Source organism: Anopheles merus, chromosome 2L (genome assembly GCF_017562075.2).
Source record: "Anopheles merus strain MAF chromosome 2L, AmerM5.1, whole genome shotgun sequence".
NCBI lineage: Eukaryota > Metazoa > Arthropoda > Insecta > Diptera > Culicidae > Anopheles > Anopheles merus.
This window is the reverse complement of record NC_054083.1, coordinates 35,830,455-35,858,326: the sequence shown is the minus strand read 5'-3', so window position 1 is coordinate 35,858,326 and position 27,872 is coordinate 35,830,455. Positions and strand designations below refer to the sequence as shown.

The 27,872-nt window shown below is 42.9% G+C and overlaps 2 protein-coding genes across 5 annotated transcripts in view; one reads left to right on the top strand and one right to left on the bottom strand.

Moving 5' to 3' along the window:
• Positions 1 to 27,872, top strand: part of LOC121592999 — a 147,140-nt gene that overhangs the window by 58,988 nt on the left and 60,280 nt on the right. The window lies entirely within an intron of this gene.
• On the bottom strand, positions 1,065 to 2,178 carry LOC121593005 (antigen 5 like allergen Cul n 1-like). The gene is made up of 3 exons (XM_041915019.1): positions 2,068 to 2,178; positions 1,472 to 1,979; positions 1,065 to 1,381 (listed from the first exon to the last, which is right to left on the bottom strand). The coding sequence occupies exons 1-3, from the start codon at positions 2,087 to 2,089 to the stop codon at positions 1,135 to 1,137; spliced, it is 777 nt and encodes a 258-aa protein (XP_041770953.1). The 5' UTR covers positions 2,090 to 2,178; the 3' UTR covers positions 1,065 to 1,134.

Genomic DNA, 27,872 nt, shown 5'->3' with positions numbered 1-27,872 from the left:
ACGTGCTTGACTGAGCAATGAGATTTTGATTGCCCAAAAGTCGACAGAAGCCGCACATCCTGGGCCGGCTGGCTTGGAGAACCAGCCCATGTCGTGTATTATGGTAAGATTTTTGCAAGCTTTCTTCAATTCAGGCAAAACAAAAGCTAACAAGACCAACACACGGGTGTAACTTTCGTCGGGAAATTGATGATATTGTGTCGTGTATCTCTCTCTCTTTCATTCTCTCTTTGAATGTGTGTGTGTGTGTGTGTGTGTGTGTGTGCGAGCACTACTGGTTGAAAATTTGATGGGAAAAAGTTAGCATAATTTGTGTTTCACATTGCACAAATTCCACCGGTCGGTCGGTGATGGAGTGGCAAAAGGCAATAAGGGCACCAAGGCGCAGACAGAGGAAACGCAGACGCAGAGCAAGTGGGACGAAGCGAAGAAACCCCATTACTTATTTGTTTGTAATGGAGGGGATCGGGGGTGTGTGATTGTTTTGTATTTGTTTTACGCATGCTCTAAGAGTGGGTGAAGTGATATCATTTTTCTTGCGAAACACATGATACACCCACCCGGCACGTGCAATAAGCAGCATCTCGTCTACTCGTTTTTGTTTATGAAAGAGTATTTAAATTGTTTTTTTTTGCTTAACTCTTGTTAAGCATGATTTTCAGCTCCAGTTTCATGGAACTTTAATACAGTTCGAGTTTATTATTATTCAATAAAATAAACATGAAAACACTGAATGTTTTACCCAACACTACACTTTGAAATGGTTTAAACCGTCTATTAGTGCTTCTTGGTGACAAAAAGACAAACCTATTGGGATATTTGGAAATGAATATGTATACCAATATATCTTATAAGAAAGATCTTTGATATTTTTGTGTTTTTTTGGGGCTTTTGTTCACTGTTTGCTGAAATGTTTCGATCATGAAAACTTCCCACATCTGATTTGAAACATTCGTTTACAGCTGGCATTTTTCATTACCATCTGTTCTTACCCAGGCTCTATTAATGACCCCAAGTCGTCCAAAGTCCTTGAATAGCATTGAATATTGGTCTTCAGGCAATAGTTAAGATAAATTGAAAACGTTTTGCAAAACATTTTATTTCGCTTCAACACCTTACTACAACAGTATTACCTTAGTTTGGAACAGGATTAACAATTTCTGACGGAGAGCACAGCCCGGTATAGGTGGGATTGCGCCCGGTAGTACAGTTTAAACCGACCACTCCCGTCTTGTAGACCGGACGGGAAACGATGTTTGTGACGGCGTAGTTGCACACGAAGTAGTACGTTTTCCACGTACCCTTCAACCAATTCTGCATGGCACATCCAATCTTGCTGGTCTGATCACTTGCCATCTGCGTAAAATGTCCGATCGGAGATCTGTGATGAAAGACACCAGACAACAGGCCAAATTAAAAAAAAAGGCTCGTGATGATCGTGAAAATACGCAAACAAAAAACTAACACTTACCCCACATAATTCGATGGATAAGCCTTGATTTGATCGAGCGTAGTAACGTTGTACTCACTCCACCAGGAACTGATACCACTGGTCACCAGCTGCGCAATCGTCATGGTCATACCGTAGAACTGCGTTAACGCAAGATTCTGCCCAGCGTACGCGTAGACGGCCGTATTGCGGCAGCTATCGTGCTTGTACGTGCAGTTGCGCGCATTGTTGCCCGCTTGCTTGGCAAGTTCCGCGTCCCAGCTAAGGGTAGGCATACGAACTGCCGGCAGAAACGGTGCCAGCTGACCCAGGGCCAGCTGCGAGCGGCGCGAGTTGTGCTCGGCCAGGATCAACGACTGTATCGTGGCGTTGAGCGTTATGACGACGGGGCTAAGCCCCACGCAACCGGCACCGCCCGGGCTGGCAGGGGGATTGCAACCGATGTTGATAAGATTGTTCTTGCAGTAGCTAGTGGCACAGTAGTCGGTTTGTGACTGCAGCCCACCGACCAGACAGCTCACGATCGCAACTGGATGTAAACGTAAACGGAGAAGCTTAGAATGTGGGACAAGTTACGAGCTTGTGAAGCTTACGAACCAACGCTCGGCAGTACCTACCAAATGTCCAAATGCTTGCCATTTTTCCCCGAAAAAAAAACACTCGTGCACCTTAGGCAAATCACGAGTCTACTTTAACTGTACCACTTGCGCAGCTGCGGCTTCATTTTATATCGTTTCGAAACAATCCATTCAGCTGAGTTTGTCTAATTGTCTCTGTGTATCTCGTTTTTTTGTGTGTATTTTTCGTACTACAAAATAGAATCGTATCCATTACTATTGCTCCCATTCGGCAGCCGAAGTGTGCTCGCAAGGGGGATTTTCTTGGAATAAAAATATCAATATCAAGCCTACAGTACTGTGCGTCACATAACAACGTGAAGCTGTTTTTGCACGGTAAATAAAGAGAGTCTGTTCTCGTTTTGCTTATCGGAACCGAATTCGATTCCAGCCGAACGAGCACCACGAAGGTAAGAGATGCTACTGTATGTATGAATGAGCGTATGGTATGCATGGACAAATAATTCACAATTTAACAGACATTTTGATTGTGTGGTGTGTTGTTTTCAAATTAATGCAGGAACGTCGAATCGTTTCATGATCGACCTCGTAACACCGCGACACACCTCAAGCAATGGTTTGTTTATGATCGAGAGACAACATTAAAAAAAAAACTGGTGTTTCGAAGGGCATCTATTTGCTGACCTACAGTTGACAGTTTGTGCTCAGGTGTGGAGATTTTTTTGAAAAATACTTCAAGAATGCCTTTTTATTTGAAAAATTATGCAGCAAAAATGGTATCAATGTGTTCCCATTGGTTTAAATATTGCTGCTATGAAAAAGTTTGTAATCTTATTAGTATCTTCCTACGTTTTAAAGCCAAAATATCATATAATCCGATAAGAAGTATTGGGAATATCTAGGAAGATACTTTACGCTAATCATGATTGACTTCATTTCAATATTTTGAAATCAAGAAAAACTAGATGTTTTAGAAATCACATAAAGGATATAAGGAAATCACATAAGGAGATAATATTTTTTAATTATTTTTTAATAAACTGTTCAATAAACCACCAAATCTATCAACAAGGTTGTTCGACCTTAAATATTACAATCTCTTCAGTATTACAGGGGTTTCCAAGTCACTTTTGAATGTAAACATCGTTATTCACCGCGTGCAAAATGTTGTTCCACATCGATCTTACATTTCATTTTCATCAACATAATTTTTAATTTCTGCAGTATGATTTTCAACACGACTCAAGCTGGATTGAGTTTGACCGTTCTTTGTTATCTGTTTGAAAATCATGTGTTGAAACTTAAATTACATTTTAAAGCAAATAAACCATTTGACAGCTGTTGAAAAACATGTTGAATGCGGTAAATAACAATTTTTACATTCGAAACTGACTTCGAAAACCCTGTATATTTTACTATATTCTCTCAGCTGCAAGTGTTCTTCTTCTTCTTCTTTGGCACAACAACCGCTGTCGGTCAAGGCCTGCCAGTACCCACTAGTGAAGTGAGCTTGGCTTTCAGTGACTTATTGTTACCATAGCAGGATAGTCAGTCCTACACGTATGGGGGCACTGTCTATTCGGGACTTGAACCCATGACGGGCATGTTGTTACGTCGTACGAGTTGACGACTGTACCACCAGACCGCAAGTGTTACACAGCATATTTAAATGCATGAACAATCAATCTCTTTTCCAACGATAATTCCCCCTCGGGAAAAAATCTTCATTTAACTTCTAGAATAATCTGATCACGCACAGACTTACTGATCCTATTGTACCCTGCAGTCGAATAAGCAGAATTTGCTACTAAGCGACTTGGCCCCCAAATCGGAATCGATCCCAATCGAGCTTTGTGGAAACCAACTTTGCTATCCATCACACGAACAGACTGAATGTTTGTAAACCTATATTTATTGTAAAATTCCTAATATTCAATCACAGCAACACTCCAACCGCAAACCATGGGCACACCATTCCGATCTAATCAGATAATGGAAAAACCACCCCCAGAAATTGAAATCCCACTCTATTCTTCCCTTTCCATTCTCCCTCTCTTTCTCACCCTTACAATCAAACAATAAAAGAAAACTGATCGAAACCCGCCCTTCCCTGTGTCAGTGATGGTGTTTGATGGATGGGAACGGTATGGGTATGTTTCGGACCTGCTGCAAACAAACTGAAAACATTTCACATTTCACATAACTGCCCCACCACCAACCAACCGAGTTGACTTACAGTTTGTTTTCATTTCAATGTTGCTGCTTTTACCCCGCCGCCCTGTTGCCCTGTTCGATTCAGTTCGATCGTTCGAGATTTGGTTTTAATCGAGAGAGAAAACAGGACAGAAACTGAGTATCTGTTGTCCTTTTCGCTCTTTTTTATTAACCCGATGTGTTAGGGGTTCTAACCCGATATCGATTCGGGGCTCAGAAATAACATATATGATGTTATTTTTTTTTTCGCTTTTAGCCAGACAAAAGGTGTTCGTTAACCTTTGAAGCACGAGACCCATGCATCCCATGTTAGTGCTGGGTTGGGGTACGGGTTTGATGCTGGTCAAAATTTAACTCAAAATCAAACGATCAACTAGAACGGGGGTGGGAACTGGTAAAGCGGAAGTTGTGCCACTGGGATATTCTAACGAAAAATGGAAAAAACTGACACTCCACTGTGCACACACACACACACACAGTGCCGCTAGGTTCCTTCTGGTTTCCCCTCTCTCTCTCTCTCTCTCTCTCTCCCTTGCTCTGGTGCGTAAAGGGAAGTTTGTACGTGCTAACCGGAAAAGCACGTACACCATCCAGCAGCTCCTGCAGTAGGGCGAATAAAAACATCTACCACTCTCCGCCCTGGGCCGTTATTGCGCACCGTCGGGCGCAACATTGTGGCTGGCATGTGTGAGCATGTTTTGCGTTCCATCCACAATGGGGACGTGTGTAAGAGAGGGGAGTCGACGAAAGCCGTATTAAAATGACGGCTGTGCAAGAACCTCCGGGTTTTTTTGAAATCCGGAAACAGGCACATACACACACACACACACACCATGCGACGGTGCACAACAATTGTGAAATTCCCATGAGTTGTGTAATCCCGGGTGGCATAACTACCATACCGTTTTGCCGTTCTTGTTTTTTTTTTTTTGCCTTGCCTTGATGAAGCCCAGGGCGAGCCCAACCCGATTTCATAAAAATAAATTCCACCTGTGAAAAGACACTCAAACGTTTAGAATGTAAATGCGTGTATGTGTGCACGTAGTCGTCCCTCGTTATGGGCTTAACACACCTTGCACACCAGCAGCGCGCACCGTCTACCCCACCATTAACGCCAAACACTTTTGACCACACCAACGGTTTGCTGGTTCGTTTGATTTCGTTCTCCTCATCGTGGTGGTGGTGGTGTTGGTGGTGTTGCAAAATGGCCACTCATACGCAAAAACAAAAACCCGACAAACATTGGGGTGGATGAGGGTGTGGTGTGCCCGTCGACAGCGGCGAATTTAGGGTGTTGGGGGCCCTAAGCGTAAAAAGGAGTGGAGGCCCCCCGGTTGGTTGCCTAGAGCGGAGGGTGGGGAGGGTGTGCATATTGTTATATAAGTTTTGAATCAAACACACTGGTTTGATGGCGGGGTGGGTGCTCAGAATCCCTGTACTGGGCCCCTATAGTTTATGAGTCCCTTCATCCATGGGGCCCCTAACTAGCGCAGAAGCTCTTGCTGAGACTACTGTACACATTGTTCTATATGCTGGAATTTCCATACACGGGGCCCCTACATTGACGGGGCCCCCCGCGGCCGCTCAGTCCGCGCACCGTTAAATCCGCCACTGCCCGTCGATCGACCAGGTGTACACATCTGAGGCTTTATTTTTATATTCGTGCTGAGTTTTCTGACCACCACATTTCCCGCACCCAACGTTTAACCGCGTGAGCTTTACAGTAAAATATTATTTGCTAAAGTGTGAGAACGTTTTGTTTCCTCCCCTATCGGACCAGGCACCGATGCGACCGCTGCTGTGGTGGAATTCTTGTTGTTACGTTGTTTTTATCGTGCTTTCGCGGCTGTTGTTAAATTGTACGCTCTAAGGTGTGTTGTTAAAGGGAAGTGTCTAGCTTAGAACAAAGCACTGGGGTTTTTGTTGTTTTGGCAATATCAAATAACGTTAAAATACCACAACGTGAAAGTGTTTACGTGATATGTTATACGTTCTGGCATCGGATGGTGGCATTTTCATTTCTGGCACGTTCGCGCACGGTTACGATTGAAAAGGAATAACATCAAACTTAATGTAGCTTCACCTAAACAACCGTTTTGTACATTTTGATCACGAAAAACATCCGTTATCGGTTTTTGATACAGGTGTAATGACTGTTAAGCATCAATGTATGCTATTGGAAAGTACTTGAATGCGCCTTCAACTTGACATGTCACAAAATCCTGTTCTAAAGTACCGTCAACTTAGCTGAATTAATCGGCAAGTTGATGGCCTAGCACTCCTACTGTAACACAATACGTTTCAAACCTTGTAATACCCTTTAATTGCATTCCAACTTACTTACATCTCAAACGTTACAATCCTTGTCTAGCAAAGCAAGGCTTACAATGGGAAGACTTCGGCTGAGTCGTCCGGCGGTGCCATACGAATGACATGTACTAAGTCCGCTGGCAAAGTCTGGCAAAGGGGCCCTTTCCGTTTTAAGCTCGTAGGCTGAAATTTCAGCCTGTCAGCTGTTTGCATTGTATAGCAGTTTTCGAGCAGCTATCTAAGAGGGTATAATGTACAGGTGGGCTTATCTCAAGGTGTATGAATTTAGAAGGCTGATTTTTATCGCTTCTGTTTCTGAATGAAGATTTTAAGAGTGTTTTGTGTATTCGTCAAGCCTCCAGAAAGCTTGTTTGAGCAAAAGTTTTCACCCATCCTGTCAAAATGTGATATTCAAATTTGGTTATAAAAAATATGCTATGAGACATCCTGGACTAAATACACCTTGATTCTGGATTCCATCACCAGATCTCTTTAATGCACCTTGGGATACATGTAAACATTACCTTGTTTTGCCATTTTTCGAGCAGGTACTCGAATTTAATTCTTGCTTTGAGGCTAGAATAATCTAGACTGAAAAGCCTGTCAATCTGTCAGCCTGTCAAACTGTCAAACTCCATACAAAAAACTGACTAGAATCGTGAAGGGCCCCAATCGTAGTTATCGGTTCGATACGTTAGATTTGGATAGAATTCTTCATATCTCTATGGAATCCTAGTCTCACTACACAAACACAGCTTCAACCATCTCGGTAGATTCATTTTTCGGGTAAAATGTCTTAAATGACATTAAAAACAATGGGAACAGCATGATCGGGTGTCCAGAGTTGTGCACTGCAAAGACTTCAAGATGTCTAAATCATCAACGAATATGTAGGCTTGGCCTTTTGAAAATGATTTCAGAATTCCCCAGAGTCTGGGAAGAAGTGCCTGATGCCTAATGTCAAGTCCCACAGCAGACAGACAACCACAACCCCCAGGCGGGTGCCTACGGAGGTAGCAAAAATCGAATAATTCAAACTAACCTGATGATGGGCAAGAAACTCAACATGATTTCAAAAAAGCTCACAACATCATTTAGTTTGATCATCTTCATCTTCACTTCAAATACGCAGTGGTTTTACATTCATTCCGAAAGGAATCACCAACCAATAGAAGTCACAGTCAATTTTGAACCGTTTCAAAGCACATTACTCGCCTTTAGTGAAAAGAGCGTTCAATTTCAAAACAAACTATACAATTGATTGTTTGATCATCGTACCTGCTTCATTGAGAAGAACCCTAATCAAATACACCCCCCCCCCCCCCCCACTGCAAAACCGCTCTGTCCACCTTTACCAGCGGTACCCCGTTTTAAAGCTCCTGGGAGAACGCTTTCTGAATTTTAAAACAAAAGACCGCAAACCACCCCAGATTTAACGCTTTTTCACACTTCGCACCCACCCCTTCTTTTACCAAAACTGTGTTTGAACACAAAATGCTCCCCGGAGGAGGGGGACGGGAGTGCGCCTACGTCTCGCCCCCCAGGCCAGTCCCTTCGGGTGTGCGCACACACTTCTGGCTCGTCGTGATTAATGATGTGTGATAAACTATCGATTTCCTTTTGCCAACCAAACCCGGCAGCCGGAGGCCAGCGGCGGCGGCAGAATGGTTTGCAGCTGTTGCAAATGTTGTGAACGTGCCAGCGCCAGTGTGCCCATGGCACATGGATGGCTAGCCGTTGCGGGTTATTAGCCTGTGCCGTGTGAGTAGAGAGCAAACCAACATGGAAGAAACGACCACAGGAACAGGATAACAATCATTATTTTGCCGGACAACGTTGGGCAAGCAATGCTTCCGATTGGTGTGGGCGAGGGAGGAGTGGGAGGATGGGGCAGTGCGTTGGGAAGGGGTGAAAAAAGTAGGAAAGGATGGATAAGAAGTAAAAACTTTGGCTGGTGAACAAAGCAATACCGACCAGCAGCGTGCTGCTGTTTATTTAGTGCAATGAGCACAAAAAACAGGGTCATTAAGCATTTTCTGTGTTTTATCTCGAGTGCGAGAAGCAAGTAGAGGACAGACCGATCTCTCGGGTGTTGTTGGTTTAGCCATGTTTCTTGGTCTGGTTATTGATTGTAGAAATGATAATGGTTGCCAAAGAGTTGGCGTTTTTGTTTGTTTGCAATAATTACTTTGTTATGTTACTAATTGAAGTAAAAGGAAAAGAGAATAACCACTTTTAAACATACATTACATTTGCATTGAAACGCATAAAGATTGCAAGTTTTTGACGCCATAAATGGTAGAATCTTTGCAAATAAATTTATTCAAGATGTACTTAACAGTATATTCTCAACATGATAGTACTCTTTGTGCGAGGATTACTTAACTTTCATGTGACATTCATCACAATTTACGGCCTTTGCCATGGTCTGACAGTGGCATATTTCCCCCCCAGCACATTCTCATACAAATTAACATCTGCCGACAACCAAAAACCACCCCGCCATGGGTGGCCAATTTTCTTCCCGGAGTAGATTTTTCACCTACCTAACGGTTGCAACGGTTTAATGGTGCTCATTCGCGCACATTTTACCGCGTCCACCACATACAGGGTTTCCCACGATTTATTGGTCGGTTCCCATCAATTTTTGGTGGGTTCCCATATTTTTTTGGTGCGTTCCCACGATTTTTGGCCGTTTCCCAGAATTTTTTGGTCCGATTGTATTGATATCAAATCGGAAAATACCAATAAATTATAGGAACGAACCAAAAATCTATGAGATACGACCAAAAAATCGTGGGAACGCACCAAAAAATCATGGAAACTGACCAATAAATCGTGGGAAACCCTGTAAACTGTGCCCCCTCACAACTTGGTAAGAAAGCTTCAGACATACCATTGGACGTTAAATCTACCACAATAAACGCATCCAGTCCTACTCCCTGGCACGTTTAAAGGCACAAAAAAACGAGAGAGAGAAAAGGTAAACAACAAGCACCACCAGTACACATTCGGCCAACAATCATCCAAACGCACAGGGCCCGGCATCTAACCAAACCGAAGCGATGGCTTTAACGTGCCATGAAAAGTGGGTACGGGAAATTAAATTTGCATTTTTATCGCAAGTAAAACGATTTTTATGACGCTTTTAAGTGTCGCCCGGCACGGACGGGAGATGTCGGTAGATGCTGCTGCTGCTGCATACAACGACGGTGGCGATTTGTAACCCAATGGTATAGCGCCAGAGTTGTAAAGAACAACTGTCCGTGCACATTGAAACGAAAGATGGCGATGAGGGCGACATGTTACATTGTACAAGATTCAGTTTCACTCACCAATGTACCAACCACAGAAAAGCCATCTCCCGAGAATGACTGAGTGTGTATGTTTTTGTCTGGGCAGATGATGGGGGGCAAGAAGAGATCCCTGCTGCCTTATTCCACTTATTCCACTCGAACTGCACCAACACGCTGGACAATGGGCTGCAATGTAAAGGAATGGTTTTTTGTCTCGTTTTTTTTTTTTGCTTAGTTTAGCAATGGAACCTTTCATAATGCTTGCAAAGAGGTATGTACCTTTTGCTTTTGCTACTTCACCAGCACACCAGCAGAGCTGCTGTGTTTGGTGCTTGATAAGCACGGCGCGACTCGAAATGACCCGCGGACCCCCCCACTGGCAGAGCATAAATGGCTATGGCGCGTGTCACCGTTTGCAAATAATGAGTAAATGAAATCAGCTTCCAGCCACCTTGTGTTGCCAAGGGACACAATGGACACAATTACCAGAGAGTTGATGTTACGACCAGGAGTACCAGGCCGGTTCGCGTTCGCTGACTGTACCACAACCGTGTTCGTGTCGTGCACACACAAACACACACAAAACCCGACCAACATGCAAACGGCGTCCAAACTGACCCGGCGTGCCCCTCGCGGCGTAATGTTTAGATTAACATGCTTTTGCCACCACTTGCCGCGAATGTTGCTGACAGGACGTTACGGCAGCACAATGCTAACAAGCTGGGCTGTGTGGGGATGTATGTCGCTTTGTGAGAAGGGAGAGGTTTTCACTTATCACTGTCCATCCTTTAGCGTCACAGGTGTGTGTGTGTGTTTCCGCGGAGCGCAGCGACCACTGAAGGATGGTCATGTACAGCACCAACTACGTATCTTGATAGGATAATAATGATTACTCCTTACTCCCCACACGGTGGGGACCTAGAGGATGGACAATTTTCGTAAAACTAACGAACCATCCTCCACCAAATGGGGCTCCAAAATTGGTACTCTAAACATGGGTTCTTGGTGTGGAGCGTTTTAATCGCTGTCTCTTGGAAAAAGGGTGACTCTAATATGCTCGTCCTACTTGTCGCTACCTTAACCACATCTCTTTGTTTAGTCCTGTCGTTTGGGAGTTGCCATTCAAACAGTGGTATAAATGGGACACGCTTAAAAGGTACAACAGTTAAGTGGTCAACCAAAGTCCACTTCAGTGTGTGCCCCAAAAGAAAGCAACAAAAAAAAAGATTTTCATGTAAAAACGTGTAAACCTCACACACACACTCAAAAAATGGTGGTTTTTAACGTAGTCTACGCAGATTTTAATCGCCCCCCTCCAAGCATTCCCAGCCAACATGATTCGAATTGGAGTGTTTTCTGCCGCCTATTTACACTTTCATAGGCATTTGCTTACACAAACCACATTTTACAGCGCTGTTAGCAAATGGGAATCACATTCGAAGTGCGATTGAACCGTGTGCCTCATGAAGCATCATTTCCATTCTAATTAACGGCACACCACAACATAATCTGATTTCACATGTAAAACCTTTCAGCACACATTTCAATTGCTGGCAGCAATATTGCTTTTTCCGATAGGATTGTTTACCAAAAATCAAGCACAATCACTACACGCTCGAGCGCCGGGATGGATGGAAATTCGCAGGTAATATATTTATTTGGGACTGAATTTCCCAACAATCATCGAGAGCATTTTCACGTTCGATGAGATTTCCAGTCAATGATCAGTCAATAGAAACGGTCCTGCAATTGAGCTGATTGTGCTAAAGCAATGAAATGTGGGGAAAATGTTGAAGAGCATTGTAATAAAAGGCATGATGAATCGGTTCGAATGATGTGTTACACCTCGAACCGTTGATTAATATTTGAAACTCACAAAACCTGTCGAATTTTAGCTTTTGATTTGAATAAAAAAAAAACTAGGGAATTGTTGCATTTTCGATAACAACTTAATTTTGGAGACGGGTTACAGTGGAAAACGAAGTTTACTCGCATACTAACGACTCCTTACGATACAATTACTACAAATGCATAATTATGATTAACAAAACTAATTGAATGTAGCGTTGTATAATGAGCACACCTTAACCTTTGATGATAACACTCAAAGTCGATTTGTCACCCAGCTATTTGATGGTGAAAAGCATTTAATTGTGACTTATTGTTACCATAGTAGGATAATCAGTCCTACGTATGGGGGCACGGTCTATTCGGGGCTTGAACACATGACATGGGCATGTTGTTAAGTCATGTTCATACGAAACATATTTATTTGACTTGCATTTATGAAAACGCTAACAGTTTACAATAATATTTTGAAAACTTGCTCAAAATGTCCACTTTCCACTAGGATAAGAACTACATTCAGCTAGTATTACTAACCCTAACTTATCTAAACCAGTGATGGCACTATGGTAAAAAATATCAAAAAAATGGTAAATTGATTCCAAAACGTATTTTATTTTAATTTGAAGATAAACCGTGGCTTTGTCGTTGAAGTCTCTTATATCAAGATTGATACGGTTACAATAATACAAAATAGTAGATTTTTCAGACATTTCAGTTTGTAAAGGCCGGGCTACATTGATCGTAATCGCAAGTGTAATTTCGATTTTCACTAGCGCATCTGGCGGCGGCTGACCGAAGCATTTTGCCAAACAATTTGGAGCCGCTCCAGAAAATATGTTATTTTTCTATGTTTTTTGCTTTAACTGGACTGGAAAATGTTTGTAATTGATAGATAAACATATTGTGCAAGTATTTCAGCCATTTTCGCATCAAACAACGATGAAAAAACTACTTAATTTTGAGATTCGGCATGACCATTCTCTCGAGGACCAAAAAAAGCTTCCACCAGCCGCCGCCAGATGCGCTAGTGAAAATCAAAATTACGCTTGCGAGTACGATCAATGTAGCCCGGCCTTTAAAGCACTAATATCTTTGTGTAAAGGCCGGGCTACATTGATCGTACTCCGTAGTGTAATTTTGGTTTTCACTAGCGCATCTGACGGCGGCTAGAGGAAGCTTTTTTTGGTTGTCGAGGGAATGGTCGTGCCGGAACTCAAATTTAAGTTGTTTTTTTTTACCGTTTTTTTATTTAAAAATGGCTGAAATACTTGCAAAACATATTTATCTATAAATTACAAAGCTTTTTCAATCCAGTTTAAGTAAAAAACATGAAAAAATAACATATTTTCTGAAGCGGCTCCAAATTGTTTGGCAAAATGCTTTGGACAGCCGCCGCCAGATGCGCTAATGAAAATCTAAATTACACTACGGAGTACAATCAATGTAGCCTGGCCTTTATATTTCATCACTTTCCCTACGTCATCCATACGATTAAAAAGATTTTTTAAAGCAAACTTTACTTGCCGACTGGTATTGGACAGCCGCTCCACCCGGAGAAGGTGTTGTACAATTAGCACCAATAAAGCCAAATTTTGCCGGCTGATTTTTACTTTACACGGTTTTCAATATACAGCCGACGTGTTCTCTAGTTAAAAGTTCATTAAAACCACACTCTTAACGTTCTTATTTCTATTTTTTGTTGGATATCAAACGACAACACTTCGTACCGCTAAATTGCTCTTAAATTACTGTTCTGATAGATGGAAAACTGCTGTAATGGGTAAATTAAGAGCACGTTATCTTGCTGTGTATAGTAATTTGACACAACAATTATCTCTAGAGAGTTGTTTTGAGCTGACTAGAGACACTGTGTGTTGAAGACATTCACAAAAAGCTGTCAAAATACATCCGTTAAGCCTTATTTTACATTTTTTAGAAAATTAGCATGCCCATATTTCATGTATTTAAATTTCAATGGTTTAGCAATATGACTGCCCCATACGCTAAATCTTCTTCTTCAAAACAAGCAGATCATACATAGTCGGTCTAGTCCTGTGTTAAGGCCGGGCTACATTGATCGTACTCGCAAGTGTAGTTTCGATTTTCACTAGCGCATCTGGCGGCGGCTGGTGGAAGCTTTTTTTGATCATCAAGGGAATGGTCGCACCGGATCTCAAAATTAAGTAGTTTTTTCATCGTTTTTCATTGCAAAAATGGATGCAATGCGTGCAAAACATATGTATTTACGTTTTACAAAACTTTTCTCCTCCGATTTAAGTAAAAAACATGGAAAATTTACGTATTTTTTGGAGCGGCACCAAATTGTTTGGCAAAATGCTTCGGTCAGCCGCCGCCAGATGCGCTAGTGAAAATCAAAATTACGCTTGCGAGTACGATCAATGTAGCCCGGCTTTAAAGTAGAAGAAGTAATTTATGGAAAACCCTTAAAAATCATACAGGGGTTTCCAGGGTCCTCATATTTGTGAGACATTTCCTTGACTTTTTTCTTATAGCAAATGAGCTTCATATGATGGAAATTGGACTCTATGGCATTCTTTTTGGACAGCCCTATTGGAATTTCCTATTGGATTTGTCCAACAAGAGAGCTATAGATTCCAATTCTCATTAGATACAGTTCATTTCGCTTAATAAAAAATCAATAAAGCGTCCCACAGTAATGAGAACTCCTCGAAAACCCTGTAACATTACAACAACAACAAAAAATAGTTCTCCTGTACAAAAGGGTGGAAATAAGAATGGTAGTCTGCTCGCATCCTTCTACATAGGCAACATTTCGCCCAAATTTCCGATAATTTCACACAAAAAAGCGCAAAACCGTGTGTAACTTACAAACACCATCAAAAGTGTGGCGACAGCATTTGGTCGTAATGTTTTTCACATTATTGCTTGCCGCACTACATCGCTTTTCTGTTTTCATCGCTATCTCAACATTCGCTGCAATAACAGCACTCGGTAGGATAACATTTCCGATCAGTAATAAAAAAGAAACCAACAGCCACCGAAAACCAATGATCGTCTTTAATAATTCATCACCGCCTCTATCGCACGCCCCCCCGCCCGCATGCCCATTACATAATGTATGCAGGCGGGAGATGTATCAATTCTGTGGCCAATAGATTTACGACACACACACACACACACACACACACACACACACACACACACACACACACACACACACACACACACACACACACACACACACACACACACACACACACACACACACACACACACACACTCACACTGTGCCTTGAATGCCCCACGCTCAGGGCGGAGGAAAAGCGCTTCCTTTCCCCTCCCGGGAAAGCGACGCATTTTCAATCAAGCACGTGTTTTACCAACGATTAATTATGCAAATCTACTCACCCCGTCGTGCATCATACCCGGGTGCGGCCTTCGCTCGCTTTCCTTCGCATAGTTCATCACACGCGCAGAGAGAGAGCGATGGCTTCAACGGGTGCGTGGTTTCATCAGTTGAGCTTCGCAACCGCACACTCACGCACACACACGCACCACCCTTGCGCGAGAATTCGCGACATCATCGCTGACTCGCTTGCTTGTTATGATTGCCGCGAAATGTATGCGTATGTGCGTGTGTGCATAAATTGTCACGCACCGGTTGCAAAAATCCCGCGAGGAAAATTATCCTTACCCGTTATGTGGAAGGGGCGGCAAAGCCAGTTGAAGCGCATGGCTCTGTGGTTATCTTCGCTTTGGTGGTTTCTTCATTGGCTTCTGGGACTGCCAGCCTCTGCCAGCAGTGGCAGGAATATTAATATTAGACTTCTCCCGTGTGGGTACGTGTGCGCGCGGCGGTGGCAGCATAAACAGTGACTGAAATAACGCCCTAAGGATAGCAATCACAGATCGGTCTCCATTGAACCGTCCTTCAGCGTCCGTAGCTCCCAGAGCGCGCCAAACCGCTCTCTGGAAAGACATGACTGGCTTGAGTCGCTCCAGTTGAAAGTAGCTAAGACTCGGGTAATGTTGAAGCAAGTCCAAACGCGATCGTGTTATCGTGTGCACGCGGCCCGAGGAGCTTATCGAAGAAATGTGGTAATGATGGTGGTAGTTGCCTGACATTTACAGCGCCTTCGCATCATAGATCATTCTAATTTAGCTTGATGGTTGATGTGTTTGCTTGGTGCGTCGGGGCAGAAGTGTAATTACGGTAAAGCGTACAGCTAAGATTTTGTACATTGATTAGAAGCGGGGATGACGAAATTAATGACAAGATCGTTTTCTAATGACCGTAAACGAAATGCTTGTCACGGAAATGGTTCTGCAATTGCTGACTAAATCAAAAGGGATCTAAATAATGTTCACAATCGATCAATCGTTTAGACAAATGGGAGATTGGAAGAAGTTTAAAATCTATTCTGTTTTTTAGCACCAACAAACAACAGTGAAGTGAATCATAGTTATAACTTGTTTCTATATTATTATAATAATTTAAGTTTTATTTCCTATACCTAACAGGGAGTTGCATTTCATCACATTGGATCTCGACATTTCGAGTTGAATAAAAATAATCATGCCCTTCAAAATGTTTAATTCTTAGACTGTCTGTTAAAATAGAGATTGAGCATTGTTTTTGTATCGGAAAAAATCGTTTAAACCTGTCATCAGTTGAAAAAGATCTACAAAAACAAATGCTTCTTTAAAAAAAAAGTCAAATCATTCACAAACAAGCTTTTCGAAGCAGCTCAGCGAGTTAATACTTGCTTACATCTCTTGCTCAAGCTGAATAATTTAGATTTTTGTGGGTAGGGAGATAATTTCACTCGTTAAATGTTAAACAAAATCGATTGATGGAAGCAAACAGATAGAAACAGCAACCAAGTACAAGCCAATCTCAATCGCATTTGAGCCAATATCAAAGAAGCAAACTCATCGACCGCCAATTTCAAGTGAATGGATTGAAATATCAATCATTAGGTAACATTAAACTTCAGTGCGTGTGTGCAAGAAAGAGAAGGCTTAATTAAATGTATGCTTCATAAGAAGTTTGTGGTTTCTCACTGAACCCGAGACTGATTGCTGCACATTCTTTACCTTTATTTTGGATGATGGTGCGTGTTTTTCAACTCTTCTTTCCACTCAAAACCACATCACATGATACCAATTATCACACCTTCACACCATATACAAAAACCAATAAGGCTCCCATTCGAATCCATCCATGCACGTGTCTGTCTTGACCTGTATCAACCTGAATCATGGACAGCTTTACCGTGAACTTCAATCCACTACCACCGTGCAAAACCCTCCGCCAATGCAACCCGACAGCAGTGTGGAGTTATGTAATGGGTGGGCCATCCTTTCCGCCATCCAGGAAACTCAAAGACCCTTTCCCCTTTTTGGGGGGGAGCAAAACGAGCATGATGCCCGGTACGGCCTCCCCAAAGGTAGAGGCCTCTCGTTCAAAGAGTAAAGGCCCCAAAATCGATACACCACGAACGGAGCATTACAGGCTTTCTCCCCCTGCACCAATCCCATGCAAACCTGTCCGGTTCATTGAATCCCGTGGGGAATTTTTAATTAAGTGTACTATTTCCAATTTCCCATAACCGTTGGGAGCAAGGATAAAATGGAAAAGGGGTTGAAATGATGAAGAGGAGGCGATATACCGGCTGGATGGGGTGAAACTTATTTTCCAATCACAACATACGACTTCATCCTTTTGCTGCCCCCTTGTATGGTATCATATCCCTGCTCCGTTTTCATTAGCCAGCACTGTAAGACACATTTTGATTGGCTATTATGCTGTTGTTTTGCCGAATGCTCGAACGGGGAGTTTTGGGCCTTGCTGTCTCTTGCGTGTAAACTCCCTTGTGAGACGTGCCAATCGAAGTATTGATCACCATCACAACCGCTTCGGTGCAGTAATTGCGCCGCCCCTTGCCACTGTATCCTGGTTGCAGCTACTTTTGCCAGCTAATTCACCGAGAGACCTCTAATCTACCCAGCGGAGAGTGTATGAGATTAGAAGCATAACTCCCTTTCTCTCTTCCACACACACACACACACACACAGCGAAGGGCTTTAGGTCAAAGCCACCACACAGTCGTACACTAATTTCTGCACCCCCAGACAAAATGGAGTGTGGCAAGTTCGGAATGAATAAATTATGCAAGTAATTAAGGTGTTTGTGTTTGCGCGCTGTGTCCGGCCGACGGCAAGCGGACCAGCTTTGTGGTGAATCCCTTTTTAACGTGGGATGTGTGTAGGAAGTCGCACATGTGTTCATTAGAGTGTGTGTGTGTGTGTGTGTGTGCTGTTTTGGAGAGCAGAATGTTAAAAACATTAGCCCAGTCGCCGAAAACGGGGCCGATACTAGTCGACCGCATGCGAAATCTGTGGACAGTGCCGGTGCGCCACGCGCGTACTACGGCCACGGAATGGCGCCGTATGTCTGGCCACGGTGTGGCGCGACTCTGGTGCCTGCTAGCGACTTCCTTTCTTCTTCTTTCATTTCATTCGCTGCTCCTACTGTGCAGCCAGATTCGACGGCCACTTTCATTAGCAGCCAGCATTAACCCCATTTACCCATAAATTGTGTACGTGTACGTGTTGTGTATGTGTGTGAGTGTAAAGCGTACTTTTCGCTTAAACGGGAAAAATAGTTACAAAAGAAACGTTGTGTTCATTTCCCGACTACCAACCAACCGGACACAGAGAGACAGTGGTTCCTGGAGGCGTCTGGACTGGATGTGCAGTACGTTTGTGCGGGCAAATGCGGTGTACGGCCGTGTACGGAGTCGCTCGAAACGGCCACTTTCTCTTTGCGGTTTCTGCTGGTAAAACTTTGCTCAGCTATGCAGCCTTTCCATTCGCTCATGAGCTCGCAGCACGGTACAGTGCAGCAGGCTTACTTGGCGGCAGGGGGGGGGGGGGGGAGCTACTCGCCACCACCAAAGTGATTTACACGCCACACGAATTGACCCTTGATCATTCGGCTGGCGTCGGTAATTTTTAATAAAAGACGCCAAAACTACAACCGAACACCCGGGATGGTAGGGATGGTGTATCTATTTTGCAGAACAAGAACGCTCAAATGAAGCCAAAAGTATTAGTACACACATACACACACATACACATCAATTTTGGGGCAGGAAAATGAGCTAATAAATAAATAAGCAACCGACATTATTTATGATGCACGGTGCTAATGCAGTATTAGCTATTTTTTTGTTGGTCTCTTTTTTGCGAATAATCACCAAAGTCTAATGGAATATGTCTTGTTCCGTTGCTGGCCTCAGGTGTACGGTATTCGAGCAAAACTGGGAGACAGCGAAGTACAGTGAAGGAAGGCGATCAATTTGAAGCTTAAATCTCCATTTTTTCGCAACAAAAAGAAGAAAAGAGCTTTCCATTAATCATACGAACTTGAATATTTCTTCTTGCTTGTTTTAAGTTCATGGCAGATTTATAGAGGAGGAGATAAATTTGATAACTGAGTGAAGTTGTAAAAAATACGTTCAAAAAACACTAGCAAAAGGACATCTTTTGAGAAAAATGAGATACATTTGAGCTGGTATTAAGAGTTTTCGTATTGTAATGCGCCTTAGTAAGAGTCGTAATGCTGTTGATGAATGATGAAATAATCTTTATCAACAGTAGATTTCTTCTTTAAAATAGGCTGAAATGATTTTCAAATAAAACACTTCGGGTAACATTAGCTAAACTTACCCTTTTGCCATTTTTAGCAGGAACTTGTAGGAGTTGATAATTGATACTTTAAATAGAAAAATTGTTGATCTAGTCTCTTTCCTTTCTAATTTTGTGTAATCTATTAGACGAACATTTGCAATATTCATCCATTTTTCGGGCAATTTGGGTACAATTATGGCAAAATGCTACTCCTGCAATACTGGAACGTTATCTTGGAAATGAAAACGACATAAAATGCTACCCTATGGCTCCTCAGCCCATTGTGCTTCCCAACGATTCGAACCCTCTAATTCCCAAAATGGTCATTGAAATTGGACCAAATAAAATCAAACCCACCCAACCATCGCTCGGAAAGAGCAAAAAACAAAAATCCACTCCAAAAATTGTAAGAAAACCCAGCCCAACACACACGCTATCAGTTTTCTGGTTCCACCATACCCGTCCGGTACGGTACGGTTGATTTGTTGCTGCACTTTTCCCATCTCCCAAGTAGCTACGATTTGTGACATTTTGCTCGCCGCCGCGAGAGCCTCGCTTGGCATGTTTGGGGTCACATTATTTATGGGTCACTAGCGGGAAAAGGCAACAGCACACTGACAGAAGAGCCAAAAAAACTACGATCATCAGCATCAGCATCATCATCATCATCCTCGTCTTCGTCGTTTACGTTTCTCTGCAGTCCCATCCAGGGCGCAGTAAAGACACACTCAATTCCAATTCCAAACCGAAACCGGAACACTTTCCCCATTTACCTGCACCTTCCGAAGGACTTTCGGTTCTTATCTCTGCCAAGTGTTTTTCTTCAATTACGCTTACAAAATGTCAAGAGAGGGAGAGATAGAGAAGCAGAAAAAAATACACCGTGTTTCTCGATGTCTTGTTCGAAGCTTCCGTTTCCAGGGCGCCCTGTACCTTGTACCGGAGCAAAAAGCAACAAAATTTAGTGCAAAACCGGTGGTGCGCTACCATGTTTTTCCCCCGTGCTGGGTCAAAAACAACAAAAACAGGAAACCGTTAAGGAGCTCTTGTGTTAAGAGAAGAAATATTCCTGCAAGCAGTCCAACGCTTCGGTGCCACCGCCCCAAAAAGGTGACAAAATCGTAAAACGATCCCCCCCGTCCCGGCACACGTGGAGGAGCTGTTTTAAATATTGTTATTTGTGTGCGTCCTTTTTCCCCACGCGAGAAGAAACCTCGTGCTCTCCGTTCGTACTCGGTTTTATGACACACTGGGCAAGCAGGGAACACGGACAGGTGCGTTTTTTTTTTACCAAACCCTTTCTGTGTCCTCTTTGGAAAAGAAACGAAGAAACTGTCTCAAAGGTCCTTCAGATCCGTGCCAAAAACGCAACCCTGCTGTTCGCAATCGCAGTATGCAGCGACGGCTTCTAAGACGGCTTCCACAGCCTACTTAAATCGGGAAAAACGCTACCGGCGGCAGTAGGCAACCACGTGTGGTTTTGCGCTCGCGGTATTGCGCAAAGACGAAGAGAGGGCATTGGAGCAGTCATATGGGGGGGGGGGGGAGAAAAAAATAAATTTATTTTCATCTGTACCACCGACAAGCTCGTAAATTTCGTCCAAGCAATTCATTTCCGTCCGCTTTGCTCTACGCCCCGGCTCGCTGTGTTCTAGTTTTTGGTTTTTGCTTTCGCGTCGCGGTACACGTTTTTCTTGCGCCATTTTTCTTCTGTGTGTGTGTGTTTGCGCGACAATGGAGGCGATGGAGATATCGTGGTGCGTAGGTGCAACAGAGACGCTGAACGTTACTGATTTTGTTGTCGTTTCGATTTTCGAAGCACTTGATTTTTCCCGCTGCCAGTTTTGATATGCCCGCACAAAGCCTTTTCATGCTCTTTCTTATTGTGTTTCTTTTTTGGCGCTGTTACCGTGTGTATCGCGCACGTCCTGTTACATTTCCTGCAATGCTCGGCTGCTTGTGTTGTGCCCTTTTTCTTCGGGGCGCAAGGAGTAGGGGCAGAAGCGGTTGCGGTTTTAGGGGACTTCACCCCGCGCGTGTGTGTGTGCCGGTGTTCGGTTACGGCGTGGCACAGAACGCGCCGTCATAAATCTACTTCTACTTTTGCTATATAATGACATTTACGCAAAATGGGTTAATTTTGGTTCCCGAGCTCGCGCGTCGCTCGGAACGGACACCGCGGAGAATGGTGGTTTTATGTGTTCGTGTGTGTGTGTGAGGGGATGAGAAGGGGGGTATTTTGGGAAACAGTGTGGTAGAATATGATCCCTTCCTTTACGTTGATCCATGCTCTGTTGTTCGATGGTATATGCTCGTAAATTGTACAGAGGAAGAACAGGCTAAGCTCGGTGTCTGTATCAGCTTGAGCTTGTTATGCTTGGAATATAAATGTAGCAGCATGGTACTGAAAACCTGTATCCCCATGCACGGGGGTTTGATACATTTCGTTTCCTCTTTTGCATGATATACCTGTTTTGCTGACACTCACTTGGTTATTTAGCTTAAATGGTTTCAGTTATTCAAAAACTTCATTAAAAAGATTAGCAACATTCGACTTGAATTATAATAGTTTTAAAATTTTTGGGTACTCAAATAATGTTGTAACATAGCCAACACTTTTTCTCAGTTATTCTTGGTTATTTTAACGGTTGGCAGTCAGAACCAGTTCCATTCTTCATTACTATTTTTATTATAATTTTCAATCTCCACAAATAAAAAGCATGGTCTAAAAATATAACGCATATTAAAATAAAAAATTAATAAGGAATCCACAAAAAACATCCCAGCAAAGAAGCCCAATATATCTTTCCTAACAATGCATAAAAATTGCACCGAAAAAAAACTCATTTCATTCAACCCAAAACCTCACAATTTTACCCTTTTCTCAAGCGGGCAAAGAAGATTCCGTACCCAATTTCTTGGAACGTGCCTTTTTCATTATCATTCTCTTTTACCCTTTTTTTAAAAGAATTTAACCAAAAAAAAACACACACACCATAGTTTTTACATTGCCATCTGATAGAACCTCCCCTCAGTTCCTTACCACAAGTGGGCAGCATTTTATTTCGCCAATATTTGTCCAGCCGCACTGCACGCGCAGTGAGTGAATAATGAACTTCCACTCCGGGGTTTGGCTGTCGACGTACACTACCTTCCCTTCCCTTTGCACTGGGGCGAAAGGGCGAATTTGTATGCAGCAATGGTGTTGCTCGATAGTTGAAGTCATTCGTTTTTACGAGACAGTGCTTTGCCACGCTTCGGTTGGCCGTGTCTCTTTGAAATGACAGCAAACCCACAAAATGGACCCGGGGTTTCGCCTCTCCCCACGATGGACACTTTCGTGTTAAAACAAAGGCTAGTAGCCGGTGCTTGTGTGGCTGACCTAGAAAGGACTGAGTGCCGAAAGTGCACACCGCATAGGGAAAAAAAGAACGGTTAAAGCATTTGTATGTGCGTGTGTGTCTGTATGGGGTTTTTTCCGAAAAAAAGGAAAAGGAAAAAATATTAGAAGGTGATTGAGTGCTTTCGAGACTGGTGGTCGACAAAAGAGGGACTCTCGCGTCTATTATCTGTCCAGCGGCAAGCGCATTTTGGTGAAAGAAGCATGGATGAATGGAGAGACGGCCTAAGGGCGGTTTGGGGAAGCCATTTTGTACATATTAACGAAGAGATTAATGACCCATTTGATAGCGGGAGAAGAAAAAAATCATTTCGTCCCATTTAGCTATTGCGGCGGTATGCACAAAATTGCGTACCGTGCGCTTGGAGGAGTGTCTTTTTTTTAAGAGAGAACAGACAGAAGAACAAATATTTCATTCGCTTGTATCTAGAAATTTTCATTTAAGGTTGTTAAAGCATTTCACTTCACTTAAATGTCTTTGCTTTATTTGTCATAATTGGAAAAACACATTCAACTATCACCCATCAAGTGCATGTAAATCAGATTCCAATATGTTTTAGAATTACTTGCTTTTTAAATCAAATTCTCTACTAAACCGTGTCAAATGAATCGGTCAAAAGCGACGACAGAGAACGGCACAGATATGTTAATCAGTACGTAGAATAGAGCTAAAACAAGACATATGTAGATTGAACGTGGCCAAAGCCTTGCTATGGCCCAGTTTCCAGCACATTTACACAAGCCGAATCCAAGTAGCTGGTAGTTCCCGAATCAACCAGAGTTGAGGGCTACTACTACCCAGCCAAAAACTCCTTTTACAGGGTTTCCCACGATTTATTGGTTGGTTCCCATCAATTTTTGGTGGGTTCCCATAGTTTTTCTTGGTGCGTTCCCACGATTTTTTGGCCATTTTCCAGAATTTTTGCTCCAATTGTATTGTTATCCAATCGGAAAATACCAATACATTATGGAAACGAACCAAAAATCTTTAGGATATCATCAAAAAATCGTGGAAACGCACCAAAAATCATGGGAACTGACCAATAAATCGTGGGAAACCCTGTATTTGCGTTTTAATTTTAAAAACTTAGGAGCTAAACTTTTGCTAATGATTCCATAAGAAGGTTACCAACAATCCCTCGAATAAAAAATTTACGCAATACTGGGAGACTTGTTAATGAGACCTCGTATGTTTCCTTTATTTTTTATTTTGATGTAACAATTCCCAATCATGGCTCTTTTCGATGAGCCGATTGCCAATGTCCTCTAGCCACCAGCAAAGGCCAATAAGTTCAGCATCAAAGGAGTTTATTCATATCAAACTTGAGTCACTCAAACTGATGTTTGTTTTTAGTCTGTTTTTAGTTCTTTTTAGCTTAAACAGTGTGTTAATTTCATGGAGTTGAGGTCGTTTACGTTCAAAGTTACGCACATAAATGATCCAAATCATTCCGTGTTTTAATAAGATTCAAAATCAAAGCGGATTGTCATGAATTTTACTTTTTCAGATCTTATTTAATTTTTTTGTTTGTTTTTTGTCAATAGCAATGAATTCAGTACCAACTACAATGTACCTGCCAGTAAAACTGCACAATCAGGTCGACCATTACACGCCAGCACCTGGGAATCGGATGCGCAATTTATCCAATAATAATCCGTAAAGCTTCCATAATCCTGCCACCCACCCACACTCCCATTTGGGGTGGAAGATATTCATTTTTAAATCGAGTATCGAGTAAAAAAAATACTCCAACCCTTTTTCAACATTCCCACACAACCATGTCGAAATAAATCCGGATTATTACGAAACCCAACGCCACATTTCACAATAATAATCCTGTTTCTGTCATCTTTTTTTTTTCATTCCCGATCGGTTCGGCACACCCTTTGTCTCATGGATGACATTTGGTGGCAGTTAGCACGTGTTGTGTGTGTGTGAAAATCCACGCCACAACACAAAAGCGTGTACCTTCAGTTCGTTGATTAATCGAAATTAATTTACTATATTGTCTATCATCCACTCCTTCCGCCGCCCGGTATCACTCGGTATCGTTTCACCGTCACAGTTTAATTGCTTTTTGATCGTGTTTTCGTGGCTGTTTGCACAGACGGCCGTAGCTGGAAGGATTTTCTGCAGCATCAAGATGCAATTTAAATAAAATTAAATAAACACTCGCACCAAAGCCCCGTCACACCCTGACACTTGAGCTTCGAAAAATACGGCACCAGGCGGCGGCGGCGCACCGTTAGGGATGATGTGCTCCCGATGCCGATGGAGATTTGAAAGCGACCGCATTGCTTGAAGCGGCCACTGTTAGCACAGACAAAGCGAAACAAAGTGAGAGAGAGAGAGAGAGCAACTGAGCCCATGGTGCAAAAGGGATTAAAAATGCATTCAGAGCGTTTACCGGGTGGGGTTTTGGCTGGGACACACGAGAGCGGCTTAAGTGCACACAACCAGGGGACAGTGTGCGTGTGTGTGTGTGCGAAACACACCGGGGCTTAAGCAAACACACAGGCCACATTCATTTGGGGAGGTTTGTTGTTTGTATACGCATTATCAATAAATGACCTCGACAGCAGCCGGGTTGGCACGTGTGCCATTTCCGGACCGGCCGCCCGATGAGTGGAGTGTGTCGCCTCGATGCGACACGCCACAACGCACGGCCGTTGGATCGAAAATGAAGTGTCAGCTCCACGTGCCACGGCTCTCCCGTGCCGCCCTGGGGGGGGGGGGGGGGTGGATTTTTATGTGGCATTAAATGGAAGAGTTAATTTAAATCACTGCTGCATTCAGGGCAAATTTATGGTGCAGCCGCGCTCAGCAGCGTTTTTGATTGGTCAATGCACTGATGTGCCACTCTTGGTGGTGTTCAATTTTTTTCATGCTCCCTTTTTTTCTGTCTCTTTGTACGGGGGGTGGCTGCGGTAGAGGTTTAAACTGTCCCCAAGCGACTGCTAAATTGGCATCATTGCACTGATCGGTCATGCGTTCAGTCTCGCCGCAGGAGCGGACATAACGATGAGCAGAGCGCATTGGCTTATTGATGCTTGAGACGAAGCGTGATTAACGTCCGGCGGGACAGATTATATGGTGCGCTTTTTTTTTTCTTTTTGTTTTGCTTCTTTGAATGCGTCTGTTAAAAAGCATCTTCCAAGCCGTTTACTGCATCGTAACCGTCCAACCTTCCTAAAATTACGATCGTCAATCAAAGCATTAGTGGCGCATGTGGTGATTTACGCGACGGCTGTCTCAGAGCATTCCGTTCTGTTTTATAGCATTCCGTTTTTGTTACGTCCGTCGTTTTATAGCAGATTTATAGCGAATAGTATTTGTGCAGTAATAACGTGGTGGATTGATTGTGCAAGATAGTAAAACAGGATTTAATCATACCTCTCATACTGTCACTCATTAGAACACATTCTGTTAAAGGAAAACAAACACTGTAAACCATCACAAATCAAAAAAGCTTCCAATTCAATTGAAAACTGCTTTTATTAATGTTATTTGCATTTGCAAAACCCGTGCTCTTCAATGTGCTATTCCAAAAAGACGCTCCATTTCCAGTAAGCTCCCCATCTTTGGTTTGCGACGAATCAAGCAAATCTGTTTGACCTCCTTCATCATCAATAGCGCTCTGCTTGCGGGCATGTGTCTTGGTGAACTGGTGTGCGTGTGTGTACGAATGTTGTGTATTAAGATTTCCAAACTAAATCACATTTTTATCGTCCTATCCCCCCCCCCCCCCCCCCCGGTCGGCTTAACGATGCAGATGCGTCCCCTCATGCTCGTTATTATATGAAGTGCTCCGAGAGGTTCGACGATGGTGTGGGCAAACATACAAGTGACACAGCTGGCAATATCGGGCTGGATAAGTGTAACTCATCCCCCCCGTCCACAAGCTCCAAGCCAAAAGACACAGACAGCAGATGCATTCTCAGCCAATATAGCTGGTGAAGACAGCAGACAAAACGAACAAAAAACACACACACACGAACACATCCTTGCTCCATGATGGATAATAATATCGCTTCGATCTGAGCGAAAAAGGGCCAGAAATACGACCGGAGATTGGAGGTTTGAGGATGGCGGGTCTCGAAAAGCGTATAACTTGAAATTGGCATTGGCCTTTAAGAGTGCTATCGATTCGAGCTCCCATTCGTGATGGGAGAACAGCAAACATATGCCCCCCGCGAGGCAAGCAAATTTTTCCTCATCATCATCATTTTAGCTTGATTTCAATTCCACTTCTTCGCTCGTCGCCGCATTTGTTTCGTCTGCGGCAGGCGGTTTATGAGAAAGAGGGGACCATCCAAAGGAAGGATAGGAAATCGTGTCATAAAAACTGGCTCTATTAAGCAACCGCAACCACCGACAACCGTCATGCGTCAAACGAGATTGGATTGGCTGGGGCGAGATGACAGTGGTGTACAGAGAGGAGAGAGGGGCATTGCTGGGTATTGTGCATGCATGTGTATGGATTTCGAACGTACTGACGAATGTGGATAAGCCGGGGACAACCACCACGTTATACCGGGGATGTGGAGTCAATATATGATATTGATTATATTTTTTTCACATTCCACATTGTCTTTGCAGGGCCTGGTGGGGATGTTTTCCAGTTGATGAATGAACAATTGATACAGGAAAAGGGGCGAAACTCCCATTTGTGTCATAAGCTTTTTGATGTTTAGCTTTTTAGTTAAATTTAACTTTTTGTTGGGTTTTTCAAAAACAGTTTGAATGGATTGATAAATTCACTTTAAATCTGCTACATTTACGACATTTATTTGTTATTTCATTGTCATATTCAAACTGTTTCGTGTCAATATTTGCCGTGTGTCTAATATGGTCTGATGATTTTATCATTTCGTCTGTTTCGTTTTTTCCTAATTTCATTTATCCCATTCTTAATATGACTGATTCTTCAATATGACTTCTTTGATATGATTGATTTTTTTTTTCAATTTTTTTCCTACTTCAAGCACCAAAAATATTGCCCAAAATGATGAGCTGGCAACGAGTCACTTGAATGAATGCCCACGTACTTTATATTTTCACTCGCAAACTTTTTCTCTCTCGATTGCATTTCAAGCAC